The 21,725-nt window shown below is 56.5% G+C and overlaps 1 protein-coding gene across 2 annotated transcripts in view; it reads right to left on the bottom strand.

The window, feature by feature from the left end:
* Positions 1-6,391: 6,391 nt before the first annotated feature.
* HRAS (HRas proto-oncogene, GTPase) overlaps positions 6,392-21,725 on the bottom strand; it is a 43,724-nt gene continuing 28,390 nt past the window's right edge. For both annotated transcript variants that reach the window (XM_037402074.1, XM_037402075.1), the window contains exons 2-6: positions 16,246-16,399; positions 11,716-11,894; positions 9,264-9,423; positions 8,442-8,566; positions 6,392-6,693 (exon numbers count right to left, since the gene is read on the bottom strand). In XM_037402074.1, the coding sequence (XP_037257971.1) occupies positions 8,447-8,566; positions 9,264-9,423; positions 11,716-11,894; positions 16,246-16,356 (570 nt within the window). In that variant the 5' untranslated portion in view covers positions 16,357-16,399 and the 3' untranslated portion in view covers positions 6,392-6,693; positions 8,442-8,446. The remainder of the gene's footprint in view (positions 6,694-8,441; positions 8,567-9,263; positions 9,424-11,715; positions 11,895-16,245; positions 16,400-21,725) is intronic.

The following is a 21,725-nucleotide window of genomic DNA, read 5'->3' as shown; positions in this document are numbered from 1 at the left end:
CCAGGCGTGTGCCCGGTCGTGGCCTCCTGGCTCTGTGCCCCTGTGGGGACCAGGGAGCGGGGCCGGGCTGCACCGCGTGCCCTGACAGCATCCCTCGGGCTAGTGCAGGAGCACAGTGGTACCCAGCACCGAAGGGGACCCGCTAGGGTTGTGGGGCTTGGGTTTGGGGCTTGGCTCACGAAGGACATGCCAAGCACCCAGTGCAGAGTGCCCCCCCCCGGGAAGGCCACCCCTGGGACTTGCCCAGCAGGTCAGCCCAGGACCTCAGTCCCTTACCAGAGAAGTGACAGACCTCAGGGTGGACACAAGCCATGCCTGGGGTCCAGCCTAGGCCAAACACCGGGAGCAGCAGGTCACCGGCATGGCTCCCCCGCTGCCAGGAGGGGCTGGGGACAGGGTGCAGACAGCCCCTGTCCCCTCCTGTGCCCCCAGGGCCGGGTGCTGCTCCCAGGGACCGAGAGCAGGACAGCTGCGTAGTCCCAAGCCCAAGTTCACCTACAGCGGGGACCAGTGACAGATGAACCCTGTGGAAGGTACCGAGGCTGCTGCTTAAATCCTAACGGCTCTGTCAGCCAGGGTCAGGTCCTCCCACTGCCTCTCCCTCCATACTTGGCATTCGCCATTAAATCCCATTAATATTGCCATATTCTCATTAAATCCCCCCCTTTCTGTGGTGGAGTTCATGAGTGTCACCCTTTATCCCAGCTCCCCGGGCCGGTCCCTGCCCAGAGGCCCCCCCCAGTGCAGAGCCACAGGCGACGCTGGGTGCGGGTGCCCGGGCATCCCTGCAGTTCCTGCCCTTCCTGGCCCATCCACAGCCAAACCAGCCGTGCCAGGAGCTGGGACAGGGGCAGCCACGTCTCGCCCTGTTGCTTGCTCGCTCTGTGCCAAGCCACGGCTGCACTCCTCATCCTCCCTGCCCACCACCCACGGCCACCAAGAGCTTGGCAGCCCTGCTGCGTGCCTCTGCCATACACCAGCCAGCGCTGAATAATTTATGCTCAAGTGGAGCCTGGAGCAGAGCCAGGCTGAGGCAGGGAGCGAGGCTTGGGGCTGTTTGAGGCTCTGGTCCTGGGATGCAGTGAAGGGAGAGATGGATGTGCTGTGCCTGGGAGCTTTATGCCCCAGCCTGTTTGGCAGAGGTAGTGCTAGTCTTCCTCCTCTTCAACTCGCTGTGCTGCTTTGCCTGATGCTCGCATGCGGCTGTGCTGCTCGCATGCTCCTCGCATGCCGCAAAGGGGCTGCGGCAGCAGCGGCTGGGAGCTGGGCAGCGGGGTGAGGGCACGCAGGGCATGCACCCCCAGCCCCAGACGCCCTGGCCGGGGCTGGTACCTTGGCACTGCAAAGCCACAGCCCCTTGCCCTGAGCCCAGGGCCAAGCAAGGCTCGCCTGCCCTGGGGAGAGCGGAGCTGCGCATGCACAGATCATCTTCATCCCAGTTCCCACAGCTGCTGGTGGCCAGGACGTTTGCTCCCACACCCTCCTCTGAGCAATGCTACCCCCCCTTCTACAGCGCATCATCAGGTATAAACCTGCACACAGCAAATAACAGCCTGGCAGTGGGAACAGGCATGTCTGAGCCCTTCCCAGACCACCTCCTGCATCCCACCACCTCCTGCATCCCACCTCGGGCGTCGAGGAAGCACGCAGGGTGCACGCCAGCATGCTGTCACTGAGCGAGGCCACCGTGCTTGCCCAGCAGCACAGGAGGGAAGCAACCGGAGCTGGAACAAGGCAGCCAGCCACCTCGCTAGGAGACAAAGCAGCTGGTCCCACCCCACGAGAACCCCTGCTCGCTGGCTGGAGCTACAAGAGACCAAGGTGGGGATGGAGATGGCTTTGAAGGCACGCGCAAAGGCACGGGTCCGAGGGGCTGGTGTCACCGAAGCCTGGCCCCGTTCTTCAACACGGTTAAAACGAGCCCTCCCTAAGACACAGAGGAAAGTTAACTGCAACGAACTTCCATCCTTGCTCCAAAACTGCTATGAGGTCCCAAGAGGCACCTGTGGACAGATGCACCCCAAGCCCCTGCTGCCACCCACCCTGCCATGAGCCTGGGCCACTCTGGTGCTCTGGAGGCCACGCAGCCCTGCAGCTCCCTCTGGCAGGCAGTTCCTGGGGGAAGCTGGTTCTTGGGTGGCTTTGCTTCCCTGTAAGGCTCCTGGTGGAGCCAAGAGGTGATACAGAGGTACTGCTCGGGCTGCAGAGGTCTGCAGCATGGACTGGAGTCTAGTCCAGAAGGGAAACCTGGTCTGCTCCTCTTTACCCAGCTACACCGCAAGCGAGGAGGAGGATGCCAGCACTGAGCCACCAGGGCTGCTCCGTAAAACAGCCTTTCATTCAGCTACCCACCCCCTCAGGTCTCTCCAGCAACGACAGCTGCCAGCCTCCCGCAAACTCAGCGCAGATGCTTGCCAAAGCCTTCAGCAAGCACCATGTGCTCATCCATCCCGGAGTCATCCTCTCTGCTGGCTTAGGGAAACGCTTCTGTGGAAGCCCTGACAGACCGAAAGGCACGAGACCTGTTCCAGCACTTCATCAGCATCTTTAAGGACCTGTAAGCAGTTCTGTCAGCTGACTCAGCTGTGATGTCTCTGGAGCCCCAACCCCCCCGTTACAGGGTGTGGGGCACTTGAATGATGTGGGAGAGAAAAGCTTCTATGTGTCCTGGGCCATCCAGACCTGACCTGACCTGACCAGACCTCCTCATCTTTTCCATCATTTGAGGATGGGTTCCAAGGTGGCACGCCTCCCAGACCTCCTCACCCAGCCCGTCACTTAAGGATGGGTTCCAAGGTGGCACGCCTCCACCACCAGAGACGCAGCCTCGGCAGCTGATCACCACGATACTGCTGCAGCCTGCTCAGGGGCGGCATTCACGCTTGCCCGAGACCCAGGGCACAGCACCAAGCCTGCAGCCTTGCCATGACCGGCTGAAGAGAGATCACAGCCCCCAGACGTGAGATGATGTGCCCAAATGCAGCAAAAAGCTTACCTCGGTGGCCTCGTGCAGCTTCCAGCTACGCGCCCGCGGCGGCTCTTTGCAACAACCGCACTCTCTGCCACAGCAGCAGAACCGAGGTGGGCAACAAACTCCTTGTCGGAAGGGAAACGACATCTTCTAGTCCAGGGACTTTGAGAACAACCGGGCGTTAAATAACTACAGGGAAAATAAACTACATCAACTCCAAGCCCAGACCTACGCTCGCTCCAATGAAACTGTCCCCTCCCTTTCAGATTCCAGCAGCTCAGCTGGCGAGCAGACAGCACGTGGTGAGCTCATGCGCCCACCTCCTGCCTGGTGCCACCCACACTGCTGTCCCATCCCCGTTACCAGCACAAATTCGGCAGGTGGGAACGCCGGGTTCAAAGTCACAGCCCCACCTGCGAGGGGCGACACGGCTTTTGGCTACCGCAAAGATCAGATCAGAGCTGACGTGTCGTACTGTGTACTGAAGACGTATTTTAGGACCCTCCCGAAAGCCACCTTCCTGGGACAAAGGCGCAGCACCACATCCATCCACGATCAGCACGTGATTTTGGGGGAAGAGCTGTGGGTCCAGCTTTTAGCACCCCCTTTTGCTCCCCCCATCTACCTCCAACTTTCAGCATGGACCTGAACATTGACCTGAAGCAATGCTCCCTGGGGTCTTCTAATTACAGCAAAAAGCTAACCAAAGGTGCTGCCAGCTCCTGAGGTGACCAGCACTGCCTGGCAGAGGGTCCTGGCTGTAATTCACCGGAGGACTGAGAGTGGTTTGCAACCTGCCGGCCTCGGACCACCACCATCCAGGTCCTCCTGAGATGCTGGCCATCTTCAGTTCCAGCTCCTGCCTGCCTGCTGGATGTCTGAGGTGCTGTCCTGGCGTAGCACTGTACCACCACCTGCACAGAGATGACGGTGTGCCCAGGCTCCTGAAGAACTTTTAGGTCCATCTGCAGAACCCTGGTGACTCTTAGCACCCCTTTATGTCTGCTTTAGCCATAGGTACAATAGGACTGTGACCAGCCAGCCCAGAGACTGTCAATATCCGGAACCGCTTGAAGCGTACAGCAGGTCAAAGCTGTGAGATGTCAACTAGGCTCTTCCACCAGGGAGAAAAGCCTGGCTGGTGCCTGGTGGTGTGCTGCTAAACACAGGCGGTGACCGCTGAGATGCTGATGAAACAGCTCGTCTTCGGCTCCCCTCGGTGCAACACCCATGAGGAGCAGCCCAAGGAAGCAACAGGATCGTGCAACTAGAAGACACCAGCACAAGCCACGGTAACACACGGGACTTGACCAGACCCAGAGCTTTCCTGAGCAAGCTGGAAAACCTCGCCCTGAGGGGTGCAGAAACCCCTCTGAAGGGGGATGCTCGTACTTCTGCTTCCTGCTCCCGACCAAAGGGCTGAAGGACGTCGTATTGCAGCCAGCGCTGCCCTCGCCAAGCTGTGCCTGCCCCCTGAGAACGCCTCACCCCGCTGCTCCCCGGAGCTCCTCAGCTTGCCCGACCACGGCTCACGGTCCCAAACTGCAGTTTCTGGCTCCCAACCAGAAATGAGCAGATACTCTCAGGGGTTAGAGCCATCCAGAGCCCCAAACACAGCGTTACTCCTCACCTGAGGGCCTCCAGCTAAGCTCTATGGCAGAAACAGCACCGGGTTCCTCGTGCAGTTAACAGCACCAAGCACGGGTCCCCCCCATCAACCCACCCACTTACCATTAAGGCTTTTAGTCATCATCTTCTGGAAAGACGGGAGCAGCCCGGCCCTGGGCCCTGCCTGCAGTTCCCCCAAGCAACCAAACCCACACTGCCAGGCTTCACGCTTGAAGCAGCTCGGGTTGGGAGGTTTTCGGGGAGGTTTTCGGGGAGCCTCTGGTCCAGCCTCACCATCCAACAGCAGCTGCAGCATCTTCAGCACTCCTCCAGCGTGGGGCAGGCGCCGCTGCAAACAGCACAGCCAGCTCAAGGCAGGGCAGCTTTTCCCTCGGGTGACTGCTCCTACTCGAGCCGGGATCAGCCTTTCTCCCGCAGGAACCGGGTGCCAGGCAGCTGCAGCCAGGGTGAGGGCTGTGCCCCGCGGCACGTCGGAGCAGGCAAGTACAAAACACAAGGCATTAGCACAAGTCTCGTCTTGCCCAGGCCAAAAGCAAAGGCAGCAACTCCGAGCAGCACTGCAGTTTGCTTCTGCTGCTGCCTGGCACGACAGAAGATGAGGGGTGGGACGGGAGGCTGCCCGCACGGATGCTGGGAACCCCTGGTGGGCTGTGGCTTCATGCTGGGGTGACCGGGGTCTTTGTACCCGCTTTGCCCTGTGACTCACGCTGCCCTCGCTGCTCCCAACCCCTGCCAGCCTCGGCTGCTGAACCCGGTGCCTTTGCAGGCCTGGGCGAGCCTGTGCAGCGCAGCTGCCCACCAGACTTGGCTGGATCACCTTCCCCCTGTGATGCTCTTCACTCTGGATGCCAGCTAAATTAGCCTGCGCAATGGCTTGGGAGAGGGAAAGGCGGCAAGCAGCAAGCTGCCTGCTGCACCGAGTGCAATGCCTTGCCCTGGCCCTGCGAGCAAAAGGCAGGTGAGAAAAGCTGGTCAGCCCCCAGGCAAAAATCCCAAGGCTCATTGAAAACCGGCTTCCCAGTTGATCAGTCCTTATCCAAAAAACTCTTACGTACTCTAAACCCAGGGACTGGAAGTCTGAATCCTTTCGTCCTAGCTGCTGAGCAGCCAGCCAGCTGTCTGCAGCGCCGGAGAGCCCTTCTGCTACGTGCTCACCAGTAATTAAGCTGTGCACAGGGCAGACGAGGATCTGAATACCATTACGCAGTGCTGACAGACTGGAGCAGCCCAAGGTCTATGTGCTGTGCAGGTGTTAGTGTTAGATGGGTGCTATAGGGGAGCAGAAAGGCCTAATTCTACCTCTGGAGCACATAAACATTTGAGAGGTGCTGTGCCAGAAAGAGCTGCCTGGGAAAAAAAATAAAATAATCAAGGAAGCAACCAAATGGCACCAGCTGAGGTGAACCCAGCTCTCAGATCTCCTCCCTGATGCTTCTTCCCTTCCAGGTATCACATCTAAGGCCATAAAAAAATAAGAAATACCACAAGGACTAGGCTGACGGCAAAGCACCCAGGGGAGCGCCAAGGACAGGCTTCGATGGGCTGCGCTCTTCCACGCCACCAAAACTTGGGGCCAGCAAAGAGTTTCAGGTGGACTGGGGGGACGGGGACATGACGATGACTTGCCGGAGACAAAGACAGCTCTATCCCGATCGCCTTCACGGTCTACAGCATGGCCTCGGTCCATGGAGAGCAAATCTCAGCGCCCTCCCCTCCCCGCCGTCCCACCAGCGATCCTCCCGGAGCACCAGCAGCAGCGCCTCTGGAAGGAGGACACAGCCAGCGAGACGGTTTGTTGAGACCATCAAATAATAATTTACTGTGATTCAATCTGTGGCTTTGTACAGTTGCCGGGGTGGGAGGAGGCCAAAGGAGGAGGGGATAGGAAAAGAAAAAACGTCGTTTGCCGCAGGCTTGGGTGAAGTGCGAGATAGTCCTTGGAGGGGCTCATGCTCCCCCTGTCCTCTTCCTCCTCCTCTTCCTCTCCCCCTCCCCCTGTACTCCTCCCCTGAATCCACTTGCTTCTTCCTTCGCTTCACCTCTTTCCTTGCGCTCGGCACAGTGGGAACCTCTCCAAGACGCGGTCCAGTCAGCTGAAACCAAAAAAGGACACTCGTCAGCACCCCCTCGCCCTCAGGACCAGCGGGGGCTGTTTCCGTCGCCCACCCTGCACGTTTCGGGATGACCCTGCTAGTGCCCACAGAGGGAAAGCAAAGGGCTACACAGGCCCCGGAGGTGTGGACCCGGCTCAGCACGGAACACGCATTCCCTGCACGTTCCCCCCTTCCCCCCCCACGCCCCCCCCCCCGATCTGAAGGCACGGCCCCTGCCGGCACTGCCACCCGGCTGCGACAAGGACCCGGCTTCTGGCCATCGGTGCAGGGGAGCAGCAGCATCCGCCAGCCCGCGCTGTCAGCTGTGAGCCAGAGCAGGAAACGAGCCCCGAGCTCACATCCCCATCCGGAGGAAATGCTCCCGAACATCTGGAAGACCCGAACATCTGGAAACCCCTCCTAGCAGTGATAAGTGCGCTGGGCACAGCACTCGGCTTGGGCCCCCCGGAGACCTCGCGCGCCTCGGCGGGGAGCAGAGGGGTGGGGTGCTCGGCTGGTTTTTTGCTCAGAGGAAGCGAGCACTGCCAGCATTTTTATTTTTTTCCTCGGGGAAGAGCTCTGCTGCGCTCACAGCCTTTGGCTCAAAAAGCAACGGAGAAAAACCAGCTGCCCACTTCCACCTTCAGCAAGACCCTCTTAGCACCACCTCCAGAGACAATGTGCTTCGCCTTAGGACTCCCAGCAGTTGTGTAAAGGGGTGAAGGGCCAGGCCAGGTGCTTGGGAGACCCCCCCCAAAAGACATTGAGGGCAATGTCTGTGCACGGTTTTCTCCCACACCCCAGTCCCAGGTGGCCTTAGACGTACATCTCCCCCGCGCGCTCTCTCCCAGTTGCCTCCCTCCGTTTCTGCCATGGAAGGAGCTGGTCACACAGCCAGATGTTCCCAGGCGTTTGGCTTAAGGCCATCCAGCTCACACAGGGACACCAAGAGGAGCTCTCCCTCACTGCTACCCAGCAGGATTGCAATGATTTAAATACTCATCCTTCCAAAAAAAACCCCCACAAAACCACCAACATGGAAAGAAAAAGAAGAAGAACAGACAAGTGAACATGGACCATCTGAAAAACCCTGTTTCTGGCTCCAGCACACACAATTTATGAAAGCAGAACAGCCCCCTTATGGCTAATTCTCAACATTGCCACAGTTCCAAATATCCCAGCGGATGCACGTAATGGGGAAGATGCTTCTGAGGAACACGGGACTTTCACAGTGAGGCAGGTCTGCTCCGAAGCTTTAGGACGAGGGAATTTACAGGAGTTTCTCAGGAGGCAACGTGCTCACCCAGCTCTTCATCTGAACTTTTCTAGGGCCAGCGTGGTGGACACGCAGTGAGCCGCACACCTGTAACACCAGCTTAACTCCCCTTTCAGTGTTTCAGTGGGGCAGCACGGGAAGGAGCTTTCCTGGGGAAAGCATGACAAAACACATGGGTTTTTTAATCCGTTCCGTAGAATTTTTGTTCCACAAAATGGCGGGGGGGGGGGGGGGGGGGGAAGTAAACAATCCTTTCTTCCTACACGCTTCCTCAGGAAAGTGGGAATTTTGACTTACCCATGTTTTGACAGAAAAATGCTGTTTCAGTCAAAAAAGCATTTCCTTAAAAAATACCCGTTGCTGAAAATTGTTTCTGCTGCATTTGGTTGCAGATGAGCGCGCCTGCAGTCGCCTCCTGCCCTGCTTCCAACCTAACCCCGCTGCACCCCATTCGCCTGCTTCCAGCACTCACCGCAGTCACGATATCACACATTTACAGTTCATGCAGCCAGGGCCGCTCTCGTCTGGGGGATTCAGTTTGCGCAGCTTGTGCTGCCGGATCTCCCGCACCAAGGTGTAGAAGGCATCTTCAACGCCCTGGAAGAAAAGCATCACTTCAAGCGGCTGCCCGCTTCGAGAGGGGACAGTGGGGAGAGGGAAGAGCTCTGCTCCCCAGCTTGGTGTCCCTAGCGCTGTCTTCCAGCAGGGCAGATGGCAGTTAAAGCACAAAACCAAGCTGGGAAGATTTAACAGGGATCTTAGCGTGGCCCCCAAACAGAGAGCGAGATGGAGTGAGCCACCACGAGGCCAAGGAGCTCTGAAGTCCTTGAGATGCATCAGCTTTCAGCAGCCTGCAGGAGATCCAGCACCCAAGAGAAAAGCCACCACTAGACCACGGAAGGTATCATCTGCTCCACTCCCACCTCTGTGCTCTGGGAGCCCCACAGGGTCCTTCCAGCGCTGGCACATTCTGCCTGCAGGTCTGCCAAAACAGACCGTGGGTGAGGCTGGCCCAGTCCCCTGAGGTTAGCTGACCTGCTGTGGGGGTTAGCCCAGAGCCCTGGAGAAACCCCTGAGACAGCATCTTGCCTCCACTGCTGCCAAAGGGATTATGGAGGCTCCAGCCTGGACAGGGAGGGAAGGGAAGGGAAGGGAAGGGAACGTCCCGATGGAGCGTTTAGCCTCAAGGAACCAACTAACCCCAGCCCTTACACCCATCTGTCTGCCCGTTCCCGGCTCTCCAGGACAGCGCTGGAGAAAAAAGAAAAGATTTTGTTTACAAGCCTCCTCCTACCTGTCTGGTTTTGGCAGAGGTTTCTATGTAGGGGATCCCGTAACTCCGGGCCAGGTCCTGCGCTTGCCGGGTCTCCACTGTCCGGGCTGGCAGGTCACATTTATTTCCCACCAGCACCATGGGAACATCATCTGAGTCTTTCACCCTCTTGATCTGCTCCCTGCAAGAGTAAAAAGTGCTAAAGTGAAGGGAGAAAAGGCACCGGGGGGCAGCTCCGGGACATTCCCCACCAGTTTCTTCGTCAAGAATTAACAGCTCTGCTTCGTTCCTGCCCGGCGCCTGGTGTTGGGCTTCCAGCAGAACATAAATGACCACAGCACGTAACCGAGTAAACAGCAAACTAGCTAGGGCACTTTTGGAAATGAAAACTAAACACACTTCTGCTCTTTCAATGCGACTATTTATAAACACAACTTGAGATCATGACAATCTGTATTAAGACATGAGCTTAAGACAGTTTAAGCTGAATAAAAATGAGTCCTTGAGCAGTCACCTGTGTTATTTCCAACATTTTAGATCAAGTCATCCCCCTGAATGGGAACAAAAAGAAAAAATCCTCTGCAACCTGAGTTTGCTGAGCTGATAAACCAGCTTTTGGCAGCCGTAGCCTTCCCTGCAGATGCACAGGCAGCATTCGCTTCCGTTCAGTTTAGTTCAGGTCATTCAAAGTTGAGAAACCAACTGGGAAGCAAAAAGGCTGCAATGCTCGCGTCTTCATTCCAGCCTCAGACTTAAACCTAGGTGGGCGAAGATGAGATCTACCACTTCTAAAAATCTGAAAGGCCACTACGACCACAAACAATCCATTCCGTTCCCTCCTGGTAGATAACAACTTCCTCTGCTTAATAAATCATTTAACTTCAGATGCAGAACAGCTTTTTTTATTTTTTTTTCTTCCTCATGCATTCAGAATATTTAACTTGGGTTTATTTAACTAACAAAAGCATTAGGTAAATTTCTGCTGATTTCTGCATTTTAATCGAATTCAAATTTCCATCCAAAAGCAGCTGGACATGTATCACACACACGCCAAAAAAATAATCAATCTCCTTTTTTAATGTAGCAGAACATAGAAATGAAGTCTGACTATATGTATGATATGCCATAAAGCCACTTAAACGTTCCATGTAACATCCTGATCAGCAAATGCAAGTACTAAATTTAGTGCACAGGCTACACTTAGCTGAAAAGAGATACCTCCTAATGGTTACTAACCGGGGAGAGCTGGCATTTCTCTGGGGAATATTCTTTTAAAAGTGCAAACACAAAGAGCAGAGGCGAAACAAGATGAAAGCCAGTGATTTACATCATGATTAAAACTGGGGCTTGAAATCAAGCCATCCTGCGAGTGATTCACAGGCACCGGCCCCAGTGCAAGGATGAATGCTGCTGAATCCCTCAGGTGCTTTAGGAAAATCCCATCCTTTGTCCTCCGGTTCAGCTAAAACAAGCCAAGTTAGTCCGGCCGTATAGGTATTACGCCAAACACACCTTCTAGCCAAAGACCGAGGCCTCTCGACAGCTCAGAGCAGCATCTCTGCCTACGGAGCGAGGAAGGGCTGCGCCTGCGCCCGGAGCAGCAGGATTACCCCAGAGCCGGGTCTATGCCGAGGGATCCGGGTCCCTTGGTGGGCAGCGCAGAGCGGGGACAGGCACAGCCACCTCCTGCATCCTCTGCAACGCGCCTCCCACCACAGCTAAGCCTCGGAAAAAGGCAGAAAGCAGAGAGATCCCTCCTAAGCCAGGGTAACCAGGGAAGGCTCCCGCTGCGTTTCTGTATCTTGGTGCTCCAGCTCTGCGGGGATGATGGCAGCAGCGGGGGGAAGCAGGCTGGGTAGCCTGGGTGCAGCCAAAGCAGGAGCACGCCAGGATGGGGGTCCCTGCTCTGCCACTGCCCCCCCAGCACGTCCTCTCGCGAAGCCCCGGGCCGGGGCTCTGCCGCTCCTCCGGCTCTGTCCTTGCCCTGGCGGCAAGCGAGCTCCGGCGGGCCAGGAGTGCCCCCCCGGTGGGCCAGGAGTGCCCCCCGCCTCGCCGCAGGGGCTGCGGGCAGGGAAGCAGCCCTCCCGGCCCTTCCCCACCTCCTCTCCCAGCTCCCAGCCCTGCACAGCTCCCTGAGATCGACTGCACTAACAAAGCAATTCCATTAATTAGGGAGGGAAGGGAGGGGGTCACAGAGGATCAGCTCTCTCTTTAGTCACCATAAACACTTCAACATTACATTACCGAGTCCCCAAAGGCCACGAGCAATCCCTTCGGATGGGTTTTATTGGAGTCACTGACATTAGCCGTCTGCTCCGTCTCTTCCCTGGGGAACGGCCACTTGAGCTAATGGTCTTTGCTGGCAGCCAGCGCTTCCACCGCGGGGGCTGATCTAAAAGGGAGGGCGGGAGGGTGCAGCAAGGCCTCCCCCTCGCACCGGGCATGAGGGAAGGGGCCCCTCCAGGATACCAACCTGTACTGGTGAATGTCTTCAAAGGACTTGGTGTTATTGATGGCGAAGACGCAGAGGAATCCTTCCCCCGTTCTCATGTACTGGTCTCTCATGGCACTGTACTCTTCCTGCCCTGCGGTATCCAAGATGTCTAACAAGCAGGTCTCTCCATCGATGACGACTTGCTTTCTGTAGGAATCCTGGAGGCCAGGAGAGGGAGAGAAAGGCAGGAGGATGCGTTAAGGGAGGGCAGGGGTCTGGCCAGGTGAAGGGATGCAGCAAGTGCATCCCTGGGAAGATGCCAAGTCACACTCTGCTCAGTTTCAGCTCCCATTAAACAGCCGACTCAACCTGTTTCAAAAATGGGAGGTAAAGGGAAAAGAAGAAAAAAAAAAAAAATGGAAAAAGGGAACAGCTGAGCACGTTTCCCTTTCTCTGGCAGAGCCACAGAGCAGACAGCCCCTGCCTTGCTCTCCCCATTCCCAGCCCTGCCGCTAGCAGACCAGGGGCAGCTTTGTCTCTGCCACACCACACAGCCCTCAGTAACTATTTTCCTAAGCCTTATTTAGTCCCAGCTAATCCCTTCTGCTGCCGCCCTGCCTGGGTGCTGGAAGGGGACACCCGGGAAAGGCGGCTCTGGCCACCCAGAGCTTCCAGCAACCACCACCTGCAGTCTGTGGCGCTGGAAGGTGTTCGAGATCACCCGCAAAGCCAGCACCTTCAACGCATCTCCCATCAGGCACCAGAGGTGATAAGCCACCAGTAAGGCTGCAAACTGCTTGACAGTAAACCTCTGCTTCAAACATGAGACCCCCCAACCACACTGTGAGGAGGGTGTTTCCCACAACCAGTCTGTGCCCAGAGGGCTCCAGGAGAGGCAAGGACTATCCAAGCCGGTCCTTTGAAGTTGGGTTTTTTTTTTTTCCCTTGCAGCAGAAGCAATCACAACTTATCACAGATGTGAGAAGACCTGGAAATCACTGAGTATCCCTCTAAAAGTTCCATTTTCAAGGCAGGCTCCTCCAAGCACCACTCCTCCCCACCATGCCTCTCCCCAGTTTCAGCAGCAGGGATGCTGCTGGGGCAGCCCGTGCACAGAGCAACTGCCTCCTCCCTCTCCGGCAGCCGTCCCCTGGGTACGGCACAGCATCCTCCGCTCTCAGCAAGAGAAGGAAGCCAAAACCAAAGGCACAAGAACGGTGAGAGTCAGCAGTATGACCGCCACAGCGCTTTGCAGCCACTCGCAGAGGCTACGGCTGCAGTTTAAAATTAATTCAAATGTCTGCTGCACTTCCAACGACCACAACAATGTTATCAGATGAGCTCTGCAGGTCTGCAGACAAACAGCCGACACAGCAAAGGTCACCGACAGGAGCAGCAGCAGCACAGAAAGGGAATGGGGCCAAGCCTTTGGTTCATTACTATGTCGTCATCTACTGGGGCTAATTAAAGTCTACCCTCACCTTGTGGAGAGGGCCACAGAATGAGGAGATGAGATCTATTCTGCCATGACCTTCTTGGCCGTGCCTTCCCAAAAAGGGGACTGCTGACCCACCGGGAGTAAGTGTGGAGTGATGGGCTGGCTTTCAGCCAGCCGCTCTGAAGGCAACTGGCAGGCTGCCCTGTGGGGATGCACTCCCATTTCCAATCAATAATGTATCTGGAGCCTCCTTGGCGCAAGGGAGAAGGGCACTGGTTCCACCTCTAGGGTCCCAGTGTCTGGCAGGGACCGGCAAAGGGGCCGCCAGCGCCTGCTCTTCCCAGCAGACCACCCCCCTCTTGTGTCCAGAGGAGCAGCCCCTCGGCACACGCGGTCACAATTCATTGCTAAGTCCCGGCTAAGGCGGTGCCACCAGCAGACAGCACGCCCAAGGAGAAGCGATCCCACACCTCGGCTCAAGTCACCAACAGCCTGCCCCTAAGGCCAGCCGGCTCGCTAGCAAAGCGAAGGCGCTACCAGTCTTGCAGAGGATGCTCTGCAGCCCACTCCCCAAAGGAAAGGGACAAGCTCTCCCCACCTCTGCCTGGTGTCCAGCTGGGGGGATGCTGTGGATGGCAGCCCAGCCGGCCCCGCCGTGCTGCTGGGTGACCCGGTGGCTGCTGCAGAGGTAGAAGCCACCAGCCCGCCGGTCTGGCCACCGGCACCCTGTGGCCTCACTGCTCCCGTGCAGACCCCATGTCCCACCCCACCTCTGGGCACCAGGGAAAGGGGCCGGACCCAGCTGTGAAGTGCCAGGCGGCAGAAACAACGTCCGCTTGGGGTTCAGCCGGGGGATCCCAGACGGATGCTGGGAACACCTCGGTGTGCTAAGGGAGCAGGCCAAGAGGTCCATTTGTTAAACACTATGGTCAGGATACGACCAAAGCCTCGGGAAGCCCATCACTAGGTGACTGCTAAAAGCTGGAAGACGAACTGAAGAATTTCTCGATGCAGTCTGACTCTTCACTCCATCCCGCTCGCTCACCATGGGACGCTGCCAGTGGCGCACATTTCCTTGGTGCCTTGGCCCTCCTGTTCCCAAAATAAAGGTCTTAATGCTCCTCAGCAGCCCCAGAGCAGGCGTGTGAGTGCATGCTGTAGCAGGTCGGCCGGCACCGAGTTACAAAGGCAGACGTTTGCACTAGAGACCCAGGCGTGCAGGAGGGGAGCAGGCACGCAGTCAGGATCTGCCCCAGACAGAGGACAAACTCACTTCTCCACCCCTCCTGCCCTGGGCAGGATCCTCTTGGTGCACCCCGACCCGCTCGCACCCCACTTTGCAGCACAACCTGCGCTTGATTCATTTCGGTGATGGGTAACGCCTGTGCTCCATGCTCGTACATTTTTTTTTTCTTTTCTTTTTTTTTTTTTCCTCCTCCTTTTATCCTGCTCATTTCAGCATTGCTGTGCTGTTTGTTAGCCGGCTGAACAGTCAGAGTCAGCTCCTGGGCATGATCCAAAGCAGCTTAGTCACAGGAGGGTGGTTTGTTGGTCACATTCAGATGGCTGGCAGGTAACTCTGTGCGTCCTAAATCCTCATAAAATGAAGCATAATTAAAAGGCGTCACCCTGGAATGAGTGAGAAGATGGCTGGGAAGGAGTGGATGCGGGGCACGACCAAGGGAGCTGCAAAGGCATCAGGGCTGGTGGGACCTGCAGGTGGAAAAGCACCAGGAGTGAAGAGCTGCTGCTTTTGGAAGAGGAGGAGAAGAGCAGAGTGGGGCTGAAGGGGGAACAGCGGAGGAGCGCAGGCGTCTCCGGGGGCACGCAGGAGTGGGCAGGGCGAGGAGGGGGTGCTGGGAAATGCCATGCAAGGTTTACATTCCCCACTGCCTGTTTACATGAAGAAAATTTCCAGCAGAGTACGTACAGGGGGCAGGCAGCTGAAGACAAAAAATATCAGGATGCTAAAACCCACCGTATCACTGGGTCAGAGCTGCCTCTGCCCACCCTACGGTCCAAGAGAGGACCCATCCATGCAGACGTCTCCCCAGGGAGGCTGCTCTCCATCAGCACTTCTCTTGCCAAAACTAACCTGGAACTGGTTTCTGAGAAAAGCAGACGATGCTACTGGTGACAAGCACGAGAGGGTAGAGGGGCTGGGGAAGAAGGCAACTGCATCCGTACACAAGGTGCAGCACCGAGGCTCCAGAGCCCTTAAATTAAATTCCAGTCTCTGCCGCGGGCTTTCTAGGTGACCTTGGCCAAATGACGTAATGGCACGTGCTTTTAAGTGCTTTCTCTCCTTCCTGTCTGTAGGATTGTAAGACTATTTCTGCCTTTCTACCGAGCCTTGTTTTGCTTGTTTACTTAAGTTGTAAGCTCTTCAGGGTGGGGACTACACATACAACACCTACCAGAATAGATTTCTGATCCCAGCTGGGGCCTTTTAGCCATTATGGTAATAATAACTGCAGCAACCACAGCTGCATTTATACACATCTGGTATAGAATCCTTCAGGACTGCAGACAGGGAGGTTTATTGTCCAAGAGGCATGACAGTGCTGTAATCTGCCTTCCCAGGGTGGACTTACTCGTTGTGCAGAGCAGTGATGGCTGCCCATATTTCCCCCAAACGAAGGTGTAAGTCATGCAGGGAGTAATTAGCATCTTGCTAGCAACAGTGAAAGCAGACGGAGAACAGAATATGGTTTTTAAAAGTAAAAAGAAAAAGCATAATGGATATCGAAGACTAGACCTCCTCTCTGCACAGCCCGGAGGAGCACAGGGTCCCTGCCTGCTTCCCCAGGATGGTTCTTCAATCCCAAACCTTTAACCCCTCCGTATGCTGTCATCTCATCAGAAAGTCGGACTTCTCAGCCCCTGCCTGGCTCTGCCCGCTTCTGCTGCCTCCCGCTCTGCCTCCCTGGCCATGTCTCTTCAGCAGACACTGCTGTCCTTCCGCAGGAGGCACAGGCTGGTCACTGTGACCTCCAAACACATGTGTAGCGACTCAGAGGAACATCCCTGCTCAAGTTCAGACCCGAGACCAAGGTGAGCACGCTCTGAGTTGAGAGGAGCAAGAGGAAAACATGCAGACAGACACAGACCCCATGCCCAGATCAGCTTACCTCTATCGTGGGGTCATACTCATCAACGAAATGGTTCTGAATGAGCTGTATCGTCAAAGCACTCTTCCCGACACCACCAGCTCCCACCACCACCAGCTTATATTCAGTCATCTTCCAGCCGACCCCAGCTCAGGACTTCCAGGAGCACCACCACCTGCAAGGAGAAACGGCCACCGTGTTAGGAGAGGGGCTCCCTCCCCGTCGCCCCCCGCTCTGCGGCAGGGCTGCGGGGTCAGCCCCCCTCTTCTGCTGGGAAAGCCAGAAATCCACAAAGCACAGCCTCATTCCTTGGGCGCCAAGCGTTCCCAATGTCTCCTGCACGTCCCAGGAGCACTCAAATGCTGTGAGTTAGAGACACCGAGGTCTTGGATCCAGCGCGCTGTAACGCAGAGGTACCTACTCTGCAAGGCAGAGGCGAAGGGATGCACCCCCTAAGGTTTTAATGGTCTTTTAAGTTGCTTTACTTCGGTAGGGATGGATGATGGGACAAGGTAAACTCACTTCACTGCTGTTTTGGATGGCAAAGAGCCATCCCTCGCTCCTTGGGGTGAAAACCAGTAAGCCTTCAGGGATGCAATGTGCTTTTAATGCAGCTTTATGAAATTGTCCAAGAAATTGCCACTGCAGGGTATTCTGCCGTACGACCACCCTAGTCTCTCATCTCACGTTTGCAGGTGTACCACCCCGGCCTGGAAACGGGGAGATGGTGGGATGGCCCGTATGTCCCAAGGGTCAAGGGCTTTCTTACCTTCTTCCCACCCAGCACGCTGACTACCCTGGAAATCTGGCCAGAGGGAATTACCCTATTTCAGCCTGTCACCCCATCCTGTGCCTCCAGGACCCACTGTCTTTCTTTTGTTTTTATGGTCTGATGCTCTGGGGTCTCAAACGCGAGAGCGCTTCACCTAAACGCATCAAAACTGGCCTAAAATCGCAGCACGGAACGGCAGCATCGAGAGCTATCTGACCTGACGCTCCGGGCTAGTAACAAAGGATACTTTAAAATGGGCAAAAACAATCCATCAAACTGAATACAAAACTATGTTTGTCACGTGATATGGTGCAATCCTTCAGCCTGACAGTCTGGATGCAAACTTCACACATTCCCCAAGCAAACTCAAGAGGCAAGGGAGTGTTACAGATAAGAGAATGGAGGTGCAGACGGTGTTAACCAAAAGCAACCAGTTTAAGAGGTCTGGTTTTCCAGAAGTGCTCACAGCACTGTCTCCGATTTGCCTTATCTCAAGTTGGCGATCCAAAATTGTTAAGATAGATTTGAAAGCCTTGGCCAATGTGGTTTGGATGTCCACAGGAGGGGGGAAGTCGTCCCAGCCCCCCCCCGAGGACGCTGCCAGCTCCATGTCTTCACCCTCAAGGCTGCGTTAAACTTCAAACCGCAGGCACCCCCGCAAGATGAAGCTAGCATGCCCCACAGGGGAGCAAGAGATGCTATCATGAAGGATGCTAATTGGGAATGCTGATTAGGGTCAGGACGAGCAAACCACGCTTCTGCAGCAGCATGTCCTCACCATGGCCCTTCAGCAGGAGAAAATTCACCCCCACCCCACCTCCTCCCTTCAATTTCTGCTCCAGCTCCACTGAGAAAGAGGAACTTTAACTCAGGAAGATTACAAAACCCCAAAGGTTTAAATAGAAATCCACCCTCATTGGACTGCAACCCGTGCCCACTCAAAGTCACCCCAGGGTCAGATACTCATCCGCAGCTGTCATCTGCAAGCTCTGGGGAAGCCACCCGAAATGCGGTGGGTAGGGGAAAGGCGAGCCCACGGTTCCCCCGGCCGGTCACCATTTGATACAGCCTGCAAAGGCACTGCACAGGGATTACACCCCCGCGGACATTTACACCACTCCACCTTCCTGCCCGGGCTCCCCCAAACCCTGGAAGCCGGGTACGAGCTGTGCTGGTAAAGACCCAGCCTGCATCTGACGCATTTGCTAACGCAGCAAAGATGTAACGGAAAGGAGGCCAGAACTTTCTGCCTTCAATCCCCACCTGACTGCAGCCTTAAAGCACTCAGACAGCTCAATCACCCACTCGAGCTGGGAGCAGCCAGACACAACCGCCTCTCGCCAAAGCCCTTCCCTCAGCTGCTGTCTCGGTAGCGGGATGCAAACAACGCTCATGCCCTTCTCAGCATCCAGGATCCTGGCGAAGGGTAAGGGAGGTGGTGCAAAAGGGTAAGCAGAGCACAAACACGACACCAAGTGGGGCTTCGGGTTGCTGGAGAAGCTGAAGGTCGTTAAACACGGTGGGAAAGTGGTGATGGTGGGGGAAACGAGGTGCAGATAAGGGGATACCCTAGGTCCATACTCCAAGGTGCCACTGCTTCCCAGAAAAGTCCAACGTGCCCCTGTTCTGGCGGCCAAGGAAGAGATGCAGGTTGAAAGCAAGGCTCCAGGCAACAATCCCAAGTGATGGCACTACTTGGCCATGCACACGTTGCCCTCACATATATGAACCTCTCCATACACTGCTCCTCTGGGCCAAGAGAGATCCCCACCCCAGGCTTCTCACCTCTCTCCGATGGGAAGAGAAAACTACCGTGAGGGGCAGCGCCAGGCTGAAATGGGGCGAGGAGCAAACGCTGACCATCTCCACCAACGCTGCTGGCCGGGAGAGGGTCACTCCTGCAGCAGGACAGCTTCACAGCCGAACACAGACGGGTCGTGAGGGTCTGAAGAAAACCTGCAGCCAGTTCCCGTCTTTCATACGGAGCAGGGAGACCTGCGACCCCTAGCAAAACACACGGCAGCTGCAAATAAAGGCCCGCAGTGGCTACGACGGACCTTGCTCTGCATCTGGTGCTGATGACGGAGCAGCTGCCTTGATGATGCTCAAGGGGAACTGCACAACCACCCACGTCTAGGGGACACACTACGGCAGTGACAAAAGCCCGGACTCAATATGCAGAGGAGAGGACATGAGTCCTTGAGGAGGGAGTCCTCCCTGGAGACCACCCCGGCGGAAGGCACTGCGTGGCCTACCCCTTCACAATCCCACACAGCCGCACCAGCCCCCTGGTGCACAGTGCAGCAGGAGGTGGGGGCTGAGGTATCACCCACGGCAGCTTAAGGGTCTTCCCCTACTCCGGACCCCAGCTGAGCCCCGCTGCGCAGCAGAGGAGCAAGCACACAGCAGCCAGCCGTGCACACCACCAGCCCAGAGCTCCGAGCTCCGGCTCCTCCGGAGAAACACAGAGCCACATCCCCCTGCTCTGCACCCACCCAGGAGGCGGGGGGAACGAGGGTGGCGAAAACACTATTGCTCCCCACGGCTCACGGCCAGCGCACAGACAATCTACATATGAGAACTCTGCCCCGTTGGTGTCTGCTCACCCACACGGTACCTAGAAGGTGCCGGCACCCCGGCTAACCCCTCACCATTCTGCACACCAGCCCTGCCCCGGCAACGGCAGGGGAGATTCTGCAGCTTGCAGAGGATGCCGAGCCCAGCCCACCCGACTGTTTCATACCATTGCCGCAAAAATGTCCCAACATAGCGCGAGAGTGTAGGGAACGATGGAGAGCTCTGGCTGTGAGGGCTGCCTGCATTAACGTGGGCTAAAATCGATGTTCAGACCAGCTCGCTTCCCTCCCCAAGGGATCCATGACGCAACCTCTTTGCAGGGAGTGCGCAGATCCAGCCGCCCATCAGAGCACGTGCAAATGCCACAGGAGAGGCAGCCTGGCCAAAGGCTGCGGGGAAAGCGGGGATTTCCATATGGCCAAGCTTTGTTACAGAGCTGAGCAGCTGGTCCCATCCCTGCGCTGACCTCACCACCACCACCTCACAGCTCCCCATCACACTCTTTGCTGCCGAGCCCGGGAAGAGCGAGGCTGCTCATCGATGCACGCGCAGGTTTCGACGCAGGGGTGGCTGTTCCTCAACGTGCCAGGAACATCACCACCACCGCATGGGCTGGCTCAAGGAACAGCCATCCCCAAGACAATGTTTCTGGCTCTCCTCAAAAACAGAGGCAGGGAAGAAAGAGTGGGGGCTCCTGCCAGAGAGATGGTAACAGGCACCCCAAGTTTTCACACTCAGTCTGGGACGCACCAGATGGAGGTTTACAGCCCACTGGTTGTTGTGAAAGCTCCTCCTGGCATGAGGATTTCCAGAGAAGGATAAACAAGAGTTTCTCTTTCTCGGCAGCTAATGCAGAGCCCAGACATAGCTGGCCACAGCGTAACGCAGGGACACTCGAAAGCGCGACCTCCCAGTCCCACGCTGAGCAGCAACAGCGCTTCCTCCATCTTCTGCAAGCCCTTCAAGATCTGAAAGCTTGACCCAGGTCACTGTCTGGTGTTTTCCCTGTCTCTCCAAATCGATTACCTCTGTGGCACGTGACTGTTGCACCCCTGAAAAGCCACGCAGGGCTGTCAAACAAATAGCCGAGCCAGACGATGAGGAGGAGAGCCATTCGGGAGCACCGGCCGGGAAGAGGAGGGCTGGGATCCGCGTGCCAAGCCAACAGCCCCAGTGTGGAGCTGGAGCTGCCGCCGCTGTATTTCCTGACCTCGTGGATTTTCTCCTGTAGCGAGAGGGCTCCTGGCTCCCGTTCAAAGCTGTCTAGGAAAGCCTCGCCGAGTGCTTCCGCCTGGCAGCAGCAGCTGCTCCCAGCCCAGTAGCCGGAGCCACGCAGCTCCAGCAAACAAGAAACATCTGCCAGCCTCGCGCAGGAAGCTGGGGGAGCGAGTGCCCAGCCCCAGTGGGCACCAGCACCCTACCTTTGTCCCACAGGGAGGGGATGAAGGTGTAGGGGAGGGCGGAGGGCACATCTCCTCATCTTCTCCCCTGCCTGCGTGTGCTGAGCAGCACGGAGGCTCTGCCTGCAGAAGCAAGGAGCGAGATGCTTGGTGCAAGCTTTCGCAGGGCTAAGATCTAAAACAGGTGTAGGCATCGAGGTTACAGGTGCTACCTAGAGACCCAGCTGTGTCCTGCAAAGAACCACCTGATGTTCTTCACCATCCCTCTTCTCCAGCACAGAGCTTCATCTGCCGGCGGACAGGTGGTTTTAGGGACCTGATTGTGAAACCTCCAGACACTCACTTAGCAGAAGCAGAGGTGAAGAACTCAAGAGGCTTGGCCCCATCACTATGCCCCATTGCAAGACCACAGTTTCAAGAAAGCCTCAGGTGTCAAGCAAAATGGATTTGCAGTGGGTTTCCCACGCGTTCACCACAAGGGAGGCTCTGACACTTCCAACAGGATCACAGACGGAGCTTTCTCTGTGTTCTCCCTTTCCTCCGGCCTTGTTTCTCCCCCAGGATGGCCACCAAGCCAACTAAACAAGGCAAGAGAGATATCTTCGTGCAGTGCTGCCATACTGAGGCCAGCTGTGACTGAAGTTGTACAGCTGCTCATTACTGGACATTAACCCTCTACCTGTCCTTTGGGAGTCGCTGCATGTGAAGGCATCAGAAGCCAGTTTCACCTCTGCAAATCTCTTTGGACACGT

Source organism: Falco rusticolus, chromosome 10, assembly GCF_015220075.1.
Source record: "Falco rusticolus isolate bFalRus1 chromosome 10, bFalRus1.pri, whole genome shotgun sequence".
In the NCBI taxonomy this organism is placed as follows: Eukaryota; Metazoa; Chordata; class Aves; order Falconiformes; family Falconidae; genus Falco; species Falco rusticolus.
The sequence above is the reverse complement of the archived record's forward strand: the minus strand, read 5'-3'. Positions and strand labels throughout refer to the sequence as shown.